The sequence below is a fragment of the Mirounga angustirostris genome, unplaced genomic scaffold (assembly GCF_029215605.1).
Source record: "Mirounga angustirostris isolate CCGP_5_RB_7025 unplaced genomic scaffold, mMirAng1.0.hap1 SCAF_13, whole genome shotgun sequence".
Taxonomy (NCBI): Eukaryota; Metazoa; Chordata; class Mammalia; order Carnivora; family Phocidae; genus Mirounga; species Mirounga angustirostris.
Genome location: NW_026991721.1, coordinates 78823859 through 78837235, shown reverse-complemented (window position 1 = coordinate 78837235; position 13377 = coordinate 78823859). Strand labels below are relative to the sequence as shown.

General features: G+C 34.9%; 1 protein-coding gene across 8 annotated transcripts in view; it reads right to left on the bottom strand.

Moving 5' to 3' along the window:
• The window catches only part of ARHGAP42 (Rho GTPase activating protein 42), a 319552-nt gene that overhangs the window by 80502 nt on the left and 225673 nt on the right, over positions 1-13377 (bottom strand). For all 8 annotated transcript variants that reach the window (XM_064577200.1, XM_064577196.1, XM_064577197.1 and 5 more), the window contains 4 exons: positions 9654-9754; positions 7465-7574; positions 5058-5136; positions 3137-3176 (listed from right to left, as the gene is read on the bottom strand). In XM_064577200.1, coding sequence (XP_064433270.1) covers positions 3137-3176; positions 5058-5136; positions 7465-7574; positions 9654-9754 — 330 coding nt within the window. The remainder of the gene's footprint in view (positions 1-3136; positions 3177-5057; positions 5137-7464; positions 7575-9653; positions 9755-13377) is intronic.

The following is a 13377-nucleotide window of genomic DNA, read 5'->3' as shown; positions in this document are numbered from 1 at the left end:
CAGCATCTATACTCTGAAAACAGTAAAGTAAGAGTAACCACAAAGTACTGAGACTTTTGTTAGGTTTATAAAGACAGTCTCATTACTCTACAGTCACAGAAGAGTTTAACTCTTCATTTCATGGCATATATTATCTGCATATACATAATATGGCCTATTTTAGGATGTTAGATAGTTTTTACTTTATTACCTTTAGGTTTTTTAAAGAAAGCATAGACATTATGAACACTTTTAATGGTTGACGGTCAAAACAAATCTTTATCTGAGTTCTATATTTTACAATCCTATGCTTCATTATTAGCTTCATCAGTTCAAAAAATACAAACATATCCCATGAAAAAGTTAATCTCCAAAGGATAGATAACTAGAGTATTTTAAGATAAACAGAATCTATCTGCATTACACAAGGCTATAAAGATGCACTCCTCAAGGTGGCAAATGAATCAAGACTAGTACTGGTTTCAAATACAAAATGACAGAGAAGTTACAAATGGAAATTGATATAACTCCTCACTTTTGAGAGGAGTCAAATGTCAAAAAGGAACACAGAGATCTCAAAAACCAGGATGATATATAGAAAAATGGTAGAAGGGGTGAACATAAAGATAAAAGCTGCTGTGCACTCTTAACATGATGAGTTTACATGATTAATTCAAGACTTAAAAAAGAGGTCTGAGAACTTCATCATGACTGGAATATAATTTTGAACTGAAACAAATAAAATTCCAGACATGTCACTAGGAAGAAAACATGACGCTGCTCTCAGGTGAACCATATGCTTGAGTCTGGAATACTGCTGAGTGTTTATGTATACCCTATAAGTTACCAAATCACTAGTAAAATAGTGGTATATTGATAAGACACAGGATAAAAGAGATTAAGAAGATTACAGTCTGAGCAAGAGATTCAAAGTTCCACTAATACATTTTAGTACTTGATGTAGTAAAACATTTAAAATTACATGCAAAAATATTAAATTCTGAGGACCTGGAAAGCCCATCGACTATTCTGAGAGTTAGGTCATTTCAGGGAAAGGGACTTCAATGCATATTGGATTGAGTCATGTTTAGAAAACCTTGCTCACATAAGTCGGCAATAAAAAAATGTCCACCCCACTGCTTGCATGGAGCTTATTTCTGGAAGGTACATTCAATCCTGTGCCTCCATTAGTCAGAGTTTCTTTTTATTGATGGCACGTGCCATAGTCTTGTCTTTTCAACAGAGTAGTGATTCTCCTTGGGTGAGCAAATTTGAGTTTCCAAGAATGTGGAAAAGCAACCAAAATAAGTGTGATTTTGGATAAGTAAGCTTTATGCCCACATAGTAAGACCTTTTGATATCACTAAACAATTTTGTATATAATTTATTTAGAATGTTTAGAATACTTAAAGGGATATTAATCTCAGCATTTATAAGCCAATTTACTAGATTACAGAAGATACCACCGGTTTAGAAAGATTATATTAGCCAGAATCAGAAACTTGTCTTATTATGGTGCTGCATTTGGGAGAATAAGATTTACTACTAAAATGACATTTTAAAAAATTAGGACAATCATTCATAAAATAAGATCTGTACATAAAAATAGGCTGAAAAAAAATAAAGCTTAAGATAAAATAATAAAAATAAAACACACCATTTTGTAATTACAAATGGTGGTATAGTGATGTTTCAGGTGGCTAAGGCCATGAGAAAGCACATTTCTAGAAGAGTCTTTATGGCATGAAGAAGTGTACATGTGATAACTTTCTTATTCAAATTTCGTAGTTATGATAGAAACCCTACTTCCCAGAAGTGCATTAAAGATCAACTATATTCTCACTGACTTCACCATGTCCCCATTTAAAGCCTTACTTAATACCATATATAGGTTCAGTTGTTTTCTAAGGATTCATCCTTGAGCAGGTTCATTTGAAGTTGAAAGAACTACACACTATATATGAAAAATGAAGCCAATATTAGGAAACGCATTTCAAACTCTACTCAAATGCAACTTATATAATATATTGCTCTTTAGGTAATTGTTTAGAATGAACATTTGGTGCTTATCTGTTGGTTATTATTTCTGTGATTAGATACAAATGGGCAATGGAAGATTTTATATTAATCACTTTCCTTGATTTGCAATAAAGAAATGCAAGAATAAAAACTGGAAATAATTTTTAAGGTCTTCAACATTAAGAGTATTTTAAATCATGTTTTTTCTTTTGATAATTTCTGAAATTAATTGCTAAGAAGCATTTCATTCAGTTAAAATAATAGGCTTTTTCATACACTCAATATTTATGACTTTCAAATGAGTGCTTTCCTAGTTTTTATCTTTACTTCATTTTAAGTTGCATTGTATTAGCAATTTAAAAGTCAGGGTTATTGTTAATCCTATTTTAAAAATAAATTTAGACATCATGAGAGAGAGTCAATTGAGTTAAATAAAACTTGAAATTGCTTTAGAAGATATACACATAACCTTAGAAACAAATACACAAAATAACTTTTATATGTCAAATAATCTGACCACGTAGAGTATATGAAAAAGAAAATACCTTAAAATAACCAACAGTAAAAGGTGGCAAGAAGGTGGCAGATGATTAAAGAGGATTTAGAATGAGATGGGAAACACATAAAATGTGTTTATTAAGAATGCTTTAATACTAAGGATTCAGTAGTCCTACAGTGAGACAATAGGTTTTCCTATATATCCCATGTGTTATGACAATGTCTTTATACATCACACTCTCGGGCACAATCTCCTAAAACCAGCAAAAAGTATTCATGTCTTCAGTCTTGTCCCTGGAACAGGGAAACTAAAATAAAGAAACTCCCTACTGCCATTAAAAACATTTAAAAAATCAAACTATATATCAACTGCTTCAAATCTCTTCCTGGGATAAAGCAAGGTGCATACCTATAAGTAAACAAACATAAAACAAATAAAAATTAATTTTGGTTACTATAACACCAGTAGCTAGTGGCTTTGACTTGAGCAACTCCTTAGAATAAAAATTTTAAATTTGTTTAACTGTCAGGTCAATGATATGCTACTACTATTTTTCCAGAATTAACTCTTAATACCACATAAAACCTTTGGATTAAAAAATCTGTGATAAAATTTTAAATAATTATTAAAACAACTTACTTTCTTCTTTCTTGCTAATAATGGCAGGCAGGGTGTAAATCTAAAAAACAAAGGAAGTCTAATCAGTTAATGACCCTGCACAGAAGCAGGGTTATGTTGGTACAAGGATACACAAAGGGAGTATCTTGATTTCAAGGTCCTACAATTGGTGCATCCATAGGGCCAAGTCCCTACCCTGTCAACCTACCTTGTTTCCCACTTCTTTCCATCATGGCTGTCTGTCTAGCCCTGAGCAAGGTTCTACCCTTTTCATCTGATTTATATATCTCATTCTAGTACCTGACATCATGCACAGAACGTATCCTTTCTTCAGGATCTCATGAATTTTACCAGATTACTCCTTCCTCAAATTATCTCCTTAGTGTCTTGTTCTCAGCATGTAGAGCCCTAACTAGTACCTGAGCTGTCACACCATCTTCTCAATCTGCTCTAGGTCAGGGCTTACCTCACAACTATTAATGGCAAAGAGTCAAATCATTTTGTTTTAATTTTCAACTTTTAATTGGCAGATATTTTTATAAGTTATAATAAAATAAAACATAATAAACATAAAGAATAGATGCAGAGTCCAAATTTTTTATTATTAAACTCAATAGATAAAAAATGACTTCTCCAAATTGCTATAAATTTTTCAAATGCTTAATCATAATTTCTGCACTCAGTTTATTGTGGACTGGTTAACAGTTTGAGGGATGGCCTCAAAGTCTAGGGACCACACTTTATATGTGTGTTGTTGCATTGGTACTTTGCACAAGGTTGTTTGCAGATTCTTTGCCAACAAATGGATAGTTCTCAAGGGACAGAACAGGGCCTCCTATTTTTCTCTGTGTGCTCATACCTCCAACCATCCAGTGCAGTGTTCTTCACAAAGAAAACAGACAATGATCAATGATTTATTCCCTTCTTTACATAAGCCTCCCTAATAATTTTAAGTAAATTATCATGCCCACATTGAAATAACTATTAAAACGGTGGAGATATGGATGGAAGGGAAAATGTCAAGCCACAAGGCAGTTTGACCAAATGAGACTTATTTTTTTAAAGATTTATTTATTTATTTTGGAGGGAGGGGCAGAGGGAAAGAAAAAAAAAAAATCTCAAGCAGACTCCCTGCTGAGTGCAGAGGCAGATGCGGGGCTCAATCTCAAGACCCTGAGATAATGACCTGAGCCGAAATCAAGAGTCAGATGCTTAACTGACTGAGCCACCCAGGCGCCCAACCACATGAGACTTTTAAATAATGATATAGACCACAGGATTAGTTCTCTAGAACGTTTGCTCATCACACTGATCATGAAGCCTACCACAGGACTTGCAAAGAGTGGGGATTCAATTATTAACTGAATAAAATAATCCAATCAGCACAGCCAAGTTAGTGGTAAGTAATTTGTTAAAAAGTAATCTTAGGATTTCACTCATATGTGTAATGTAAGGAATAGCATGGAGGACAACAGGGTAAAGGAAGGGAAAACTGAAGGGGGGGAAATCAGAGAGGGAGAAAAACCATGAGAGACTATGGACTCCAGGAAACAATCTGAGGGTTTCAGAGGGAGGAGAGTAGTGGGATGGGGTAGCTGGGTGATGGGCATTAAGGAGGGCGAGTGATCTGATGAACCACTGAGTGTTATACACAACTAATGAATCATTGAACACTACATCAAAAACTAATGATGTACTGTATGGTGGCTAACTTAACATAATAAAAAAAAAAGTAATTTTAGGTTTAAATCTGGAAGTCCCCCTGTGAAACAAATTAGAAAGTTATACAGTGAGTGAGACAACACTAGAAAAACAGTAAGAGTCTCTACCCTGATTGCTATATTAATATTTCCAAATATATTACAGACATAAAAAAAATTTCAGATGTACTTTCTAATTAGAACAATAAAACCTAAATTATAGAATGTGTCAATATTCTTACCGGTTCTTTACCATCCATGGCTTCAAGCCAGAGTTTCCGATTAGCTTCTGAGAATGCCTGCAATGTGATGATTCCATGTCTGTTAAAAACAAATATTTTATATATTCAATTTATTCCTGTTATGTCTTTACACACTTATTATTTTTTGTGTTCTTAAAGGTAAAGGTAAAACTTGAAGAAAAAGCAGGAAAGAAAAAAAATGAAAAGAGAGAAAAAGGAAAAAGAAAAGAGAAGAAAAAAATAAAGAATGAAAAGAAAAAGACTGATTTATAGCTACCTTTCAGAAAAATCACTGGGGGGACACATACACATATACATACACACAAACAAATATTTTTTAATTCCAATGGTTGCAGGTAGAAATACCTGAAGGAGGCTAGTTTCAAACTATTTCCTCTGAAATGACCAAAAAAGATGACAAAGTTACATTCACCAAAGTTCAGAACCACCTAAATGTTCTACAGTATGAGAATGATTACTATTATGACCCCAATGTGGTACAATCTAGTCACCAAAAATAATTACAAAGAATATATAGTAATATGAAAAGTTTCATACCATAATTAGTTACTAAAAAGACACTAAACCAAAGTGTTTATACCATGATCACAATATTAAAATTAATTCATTTAAAAACCATTCTTTCCCATGTACCCATTCTGAAATAGTTAGTTGAGGATGTACTTCAAGAGAGAAAGAGTGAGCAAAGGGAAGGAAGAAAGCAATGTAAGATAGAAAAAGACATGAAATTCAGAAATAGTTAAATTAACCTAGTTAACTGTACAGATTGTCCAGAAAATATATTTAAACAGGACATTAGAGGACTCTGTGAACAGGTACACTGAGGAGGAAATTTCAGTTAAATACTGTATGATTGAAAACTGGTATGACTGTGATAAAGGCATATTATCTCTTGTGTAAACAGGAAAACAGATCACTGGAATGATAGGAAAAGGAAAAATGTATATGAAGATCAAGATCATTTGATCTTGGAGAATCTAAGCCAGCATCAACAAAAATAATAAGATGATAATTTTTTTGGCTGTTTATGATGTGCCAGGCACTATGTTATAAATGTGTCTCATTTTTTAACCTAATTTAATCCTTATAGGAACCCTTTGAGGTGGGTACTTATTATCCTTATTTTACAGATGAGACAACCAAAGCACAATCTGACAGTGTGTCCCAGGGTTACAGAACTAAAAAGTGCTGAAATAAAGAAAAATCACTAGCATGTTGGCATCTGTCTAGATAGAAAATCCAGAAGTTCCTACCACAAAACTATTAAAATCAGTAAGGAGCTCAACAACTATGCTGGATATAGATTAATATATTAAAAAGATTAATAGCCTTTCAATACAGGAGTCTCAACCATTTGGAAAAAATATACTAATGAATTCTATTCAAAACTGCAATAAAATGGAAACACTCAAGAATAAATTTTAAAAAAATATAAAATCTTCAAAGAGAGTTCAACTCTCCATCAATTAATTAATAATTTTAATGCTACTCCAGTCAAAAATCCCAAAGGACTTTTTTGGAAAGAAGGGGAAATGTAGTAAGTGGATCCATAAAATCTAAGAACACGGTGCCAAAATATTTAACACAATTTTAAAGAAGCATAAAAAACAGGGGCCTTGCCCTACTAAATAGTTACAAGCTACATATAGGTAAACTATAGTATATAAGAGTATATACAGTACACATTTTATATAGTGCACACACACAAAGCTAGACTATTCAGAAAAGTATGGTAGTAATGCAGGGGAAGAAAAATAGATCATGGAATAGAAGAGAGATCAAGAAGTATACCCATTCTTATTTAGTTTCCGTTCTTATATTGATACAAGAAAAAAAAAGGATAGCTAAAAATCCCCACTAGGTTATAAACTCGCATGCACAATATTTATGTCTCTCCCAATATTCTGTGGCTAAGAAATGTCCAGAATGGTGCTCTGCACAGAGCAGGCACTGAATTTCACTGGCTGAAGGAAACTTATGGCATTTCCAGCTGTGTCTTATTACTCCTTGGAAGCAAAGGCCACCAGGCTTCAAAAGTCCACAAAAAAGCTTATCCAGGAGTGGTAAACAATATTGTCAGAATCATTCATAGTGATGGGAACTCAAATCCACCACACATCCCCTAATGTAGTAATTTATGTTGATTCCCCGAATTCTTCTTTGAGTGATGTTGCTTTTCGCTAGCATCCTTTCTCTGATTTATTTCTTGAAAGCATCGTGCAATATATATTTGTTGAATAAATACATAAAAGAATGAAACAAACATGCACACTGTTTTTAAAGACTGAAAAACAAGTACTTGTATGCTGTTTCATATTTATATCTAAACATAGAAACAAATAATTTAGCTTATTAAAAAATATGAAGTGAAAAGAAAACCTCAAACCTTTCAACTACTTCTATGTCAAAGCAGAATCGTTTGTCAATTGAATCTGTCTTTCGTCGGATACAAGATTTCAATTTAAACATTTCTGGTGAACCGGTAACAAGGCCATTCTGAAACAAGAAGAACACATTGTTGACATGACAACAAGGGCAACTGGAAAATATTAAATATGCCAACTAAGGTTGCTGCACTTAAATGTCAAGTACAGGTTACGTATGAAGGTCATAATCACATCTTGTCCTCTGACTACAGACTTTTTGCCTAATGTTAACTGCTCAATTATAATGCAATTCATAAATTAATCACATACACATTTTAATTAAAGAATTCTGTAGCATGCCTATCTAGTAGTCTTAAACATATTTACTTATGTCAAATTGCACTAAAATGTACATTCTTTAGGACTTCAGATTTAGAAAAAGTGTGAAATCATAGTTACCATAATGTCACAATTAGATATACAGAGCTTGTCAGGATACAACACTGTTGCTTTGGCATCAAAATGCCCTAGGTTGCTAAGAGATTAGTATTGTTCATTTGTGTGTGTGTGTGTGTGAGCTCATGAGAGCAAGTATGTATACACATGTGCATGTGTGTTTGCGCATTAGGGCCTTATAGCATTAAATGGTAATTGGCTCAAAGTCTCAGGAGAGCTACCAAAATAATACATTTCTAGTATTTACTTGTTATAAATGTATTGCTATCATACACACCGCATGACTGCTTTGCTGGTAACCAATTGCTACTCTGCTAGTCAACTGTATCTCTTTGGAGAGGATCCAACATAAGCTTGAGTCATAAGAATTCTCTTCTATACCTGAGACACCAGTCACCTTAAGGGGAATATTTACCCAATGTCTGGTTAATTCTACTATCTTTGGTTACTAAGATCATAGATTTATTAACAGAACTTTGGCTTGGGTCTATTTGCTAATAGCTCACTGACCATCAAAAGCTGACTTTTAGGCAACATCTTTTATTATGAAACCTTTGTAGTACACACTAGGCATGATTATAGGACTTAACTTCTCATGATGGTAGGAACTGAAGGTTTCTTTTGCTCGGGTATGTTCTCCTTTATATTATGTCTCTCCATTTGAATTACTAGACTCTATCGAATGCCCAAGCACAATACGTTTCAGCTGATGTATTTGAGTATATATCTAAGTTAGATCAGCATTTACCTCTGCTCTGATCTATACCAAAAATTACCTGGGTGAGTCACTTACTTTCTACCACCTTGATTTTCTAATCTGTTAAAATAAGGCTGGACTAAATAATCTTTAGGATAACTCTCAGTTCTAGGATTCTTAGATGATGGCCCCAATTACCTGATCCTTAAGTTCAGTCACTTGCCATATTCATATCATAATTCACAAAAAGATTATACACTATATACAATAAAGGTGTTGTACTCTGTAGCATTTCCTCATACAACATACACTTTGTTCTATACTGTTCACTAGCCATGCAAGACATCCAGTGACCAATTTACTTTTGGAGTAAATGGCTATCAACTGATTTCTTCTGAATGCTGGCCAGCATTTCAGTAAACAGTACACAGTGTAGAAGAGGAAGTGGCATGCAGGGGCAAAAGGCAACCTCCCACAGAGGTGACCTGGAGGAAAGATGCAGAGTCCTTGAGCCTGGTCCAGCCACCAGGAGTCTCTACTAAGGTGCCAGCCAACTAACAGCATAAACAACTCTGCGCCAGGGATGTGAGAGGACACATCTAACATCTAACATTTAACTGTTTATAAACATTTCATGGTAAGGAAAAGGAAAATCCTGGCTGCTCTTTTTAAGTCATCAAGATCACTGAAGTTAGAGAAACTTTTTTGACTTTTCAATTTTTAAAAACTGTTTACATGAGAGACTATGGACTCTGAGAATCAAACTGAGGATTTTAGAGGGAAGGGGGGTGGGGGGATGGGTTAGCCTGGTGATGGGTATTAAAGAGGGCACGTATTGAATGGAGCACTGGATGTTATATGCAAACAATGAATCATGGAACACTATATCAAAAACTAATGATGTAATGTATGGTGACTAACATAACATAATAAAATAAAATTAAAAAAAAAGAAAAGCAAGAAAATATGATTTTATTTTATTTATTTATTTATTTATTTTACTTCCATTATTTATCTAACAAGTTCAGATTCTAAAAAAAGAAGAAGAAAACTCACCATTTTCCCACTGGATTTCATTTCTGAAACACTCATTGTAAATGTTTTACTTCCCTTATCATATGTACAATAATGTTTAGTCCATGTAAAACCAAGTGGTCCTGATGTAAGGAAACAAACATTACAGATTGTTAATAAATGATTTGGGACTATGTTTGTACAGTTTTTTTTGTTTGTTTGTTTGTTTTTTTGACAAAGAGAGCGAGAGAGCACAAGCAGGGAGAACAGTAGAGGGAGAGGAAGAAGCAGGCTCCCCGCCAAGCAGTGAGCCCGATGTGGGGCTCGATCCCAGGACCCTGAGATCATGACCTGAGCCGAAGGCAGACGCTTAACCATCTGAGCCACCCAGGAGCCCCTGTTTGTACAGTTTTTGATGCTATGATACACAAGTGAATGTCTCCACAGGCCACGCTAGTTTAGAATATTTACTGTGAGAAAGGCCAGTGTAAAGGGAGAGCTGTATGGAGTACCATGTCTGGGAATCAAGCAACTTGACTCTACTTGCCTGTAGCACCAGCACTCCCCTGTAACTCAGGAGTCACTCTAGATATGAATTTCAGTTATCTCCTCAGTAAAAGTGGCATACCTTACATTCCCAAGAGGTAGCAAGAACGAGAAACAGCCTATAACTGATCTCCTTACTTCTATCCTTGTCCTTTATTCTCAAAACTGTCAGAAATACTCTACTAAAAATTTAACCAGTTCATTTCATCCTCTTTGTTCAAAACCTCCAGTAGTTTCCCACCTCACTCCAGGTAAAAACCAAAGAGTCCATTACTATACACAATGCCCACATGCTCTGGCCTCTCATTACTGATCTCACCTCACATCTTACTACCTTCTGCCTCATCCACATTGTTCTAGTTACACTGCCCCCCTTGCTGATCCTTGAACCCAGGGAACGCACTTCTGCCCCAGGGCATTTGTACATCCTGTTCCCCTAGCCAGGACTATTTTTCCTTCAGATATCTGCATGGCTTGCTTTGTCATTCCTCCAGGTCTTTTCCTAAATGACACCTTTATGATATGGCCTTTCCTACAGAGGTATCTAACATCTCAGCACCCTCACCTTGATATTTCCTCTTTCTTTCTTTATTTTCTTCTTAGCATTTACCACTGTCTAAAATAGGATAAATTTTATGAATTCTATTTATTGTCTGTTTCTGCCACTAGACTCTAAGGCTCTATGAGAGCAGGAACATGTGATGCTCTGCTCACTAATATATTCTTAATCCTTAAAACAGGGCCAAACATTAGCTATCGCTCAATGAATTCTTGACAAATGAATGAAGAAATGAATCATTCATCTTTCTAAACTTCACTGACCTTGGAGTTATTTCCTCTTACCACTAGTCTGAAAATAAGTGAACTCAAATAACTCCTTAAAGTGAAAGTAACTTTTACTTCCCATTTTAAAATAAAGCTATATATGTATAGTGCTCATTTCCCCCTATAAATACTGTGCAACTCTTTCCCATAGCATACCACATAGTTTTCCTATATTCTCCTTAAGGAATTAGATGCTGCTGCTTCACCAGGGAATAGGGATGCATAGTAAGTTCAATTTTTCCATGACCAAGGTAAACCCTCAGTCTTCCCATGGGGAAGCCAATTATCCTGCATCTAGATGCCACTGTGGGCTGAGTGGGTTGAAAATGGAGTTTGTGGGGTGCCTGGGTGGCTCAGTCATTAAGCGTCTGCCTTTGGCTCAGGTCATGATCCCAGGGTCCTGGGATTGAGCCCCGCATCGGGCTCCCTGCTCGGCGGGAAGCCTGCTTCTCCCTCTCCCACTCCTCCTTCTTGTGTTCCCTCTCTAGCTGTGTCTCTCTGTCAGATAAATAAATAAAATCTTAAAAAAAAAAAAAAAGAAAATGGAGTTTGTTTTCTACACAACTTCTCCATCTAGGGTCCCATCCTGCTTAACACCTGCATCCTTCTAGCAACAATTATGTACAATATTATTGCTGGCTTGGTTTCATAACCATAGATTTAAAAAGCAAGAGACTGTAATGTAAAAATGTACTACTTGAGAAAAGTGTTTCATGAGGCATTTGAATTTTTTTTCTCTAATACCAGTGCCCTTGGTGTCATATTTAGCTTTAAAATACTTAATCCCAGATCTCAAAATTATAGGGTACAGCTATAACTTTGTAATCACAAAGGATTATTATAATAAACTTCAATTCTGTTTTAGGGCCATTTGATACCATAATACCTAAGCATACTTGTTGATTAATTCTGTTACATGCAGTATAAAACACTTAAAAGGCTTAGAGCTGATGAGTGGAAAGTGGTTGGATGAAAATCCTTATAGTGACCTCATTACTTAGGAAGAAATTTATAAAGGAATATTAGCAATAATTTTTATTTTTTTATTTAAATTCAATTAGCACTGGGTGTTATACGCAACTAATAAATCACTGAACATTGTATCAAAAACTAATGATGTACTACTATATGTTGGCTAATTGAACTTAAGCAAAAAAATTTTTTTTTTTTTTTAAGATTTTATTTATTTATTTGACAGAGAGAGACACAGCGAGAGAGGGAACACAAGCAGGGGGAGTGGGAGAGGGAGAAGCAGGCTTCCTGCTGAGCAGGGAGCCCGATGCGGGGCTTGATCCCAGGATCCTGGGACCATGACCTGAGCCAAAGGCAGACACCTAACGACTGAGCCACCCAGGTGCCCCTGAACAAGCCTCTTAATCAACACATTTTTCTGCTCAGCAAAATATTTTATTGATCAAAATGTAAGCTCCTCTCAATGTATCCTCACACTGAGGTTTTCAAGTCTGAAACAGTTATTCAAAACAAGTATTTAAAAATTTTCTAAGTGTCCTGAGTTAAATCTATATACCCTGTTTGTGACCAATGAATTAGGGTTTTTTTTTTTTTTTTCATGAAATTGTGGTGAAAGTGATTTATTATGGTCTAATTACAGAATAGCTAGGCAGGTCATTAGATTTATTTTAACATCCAAAACCAGCAGACTGGTCAAAGTCAATAATGATGAGAGAGAAAAATCCTGAAACCCAGATCTCCTGAGCCAGCAGCCCTCTATCATCTAATCCATACAGTAATAAATATTTGCTGAGTCTGTTGGATCAAATCATTATTTGCTTGTACACTATCCAACAAATGAGCATCACCTGAGCATGTCAAAACATAAAATGTGCTGGCATTTTAGTAATCATATTGCATTAATGTCAAAAACTTTCACAGCCAAACCAGTATCTCTAGCTTTCCCATCTCAACCCTTTAAACTATAACATCTTATTAACTAACCAAAACAACTTCATTAATCTATCATCTACAGATATGGAGACCTCAGAGCAGTGCTACTCTATGTGTTTTTTGAGTCCCAATATATGAGAATAGTACAGAAAGTAAAAATAAGCATTTCAAAACTTTTACAATGTTTTGGCATTACTGCAAAATCCAAGCATATGATTTTGAGTTTTACAAAGACACAGATCCATAATGGATTGGAAATAAAAACAACTATTCCTTTACCAAAACAGGATGAGACTGTGCATTAGAGCATATCTGGTTTGAAATAGTTAATTTAGTCAGACTGGTTCCACTCAATGCAAGTACCATGCAGAAAGAATCCTATTTATACAAGTTTGAATGGCTTTTTATTAATTTTTGTGAGAAAACTTTCTTAGTGTGAGCAATTATAATAGTGCCCTATCACTTCTGATGCTTATTTCCTAACCTCAGG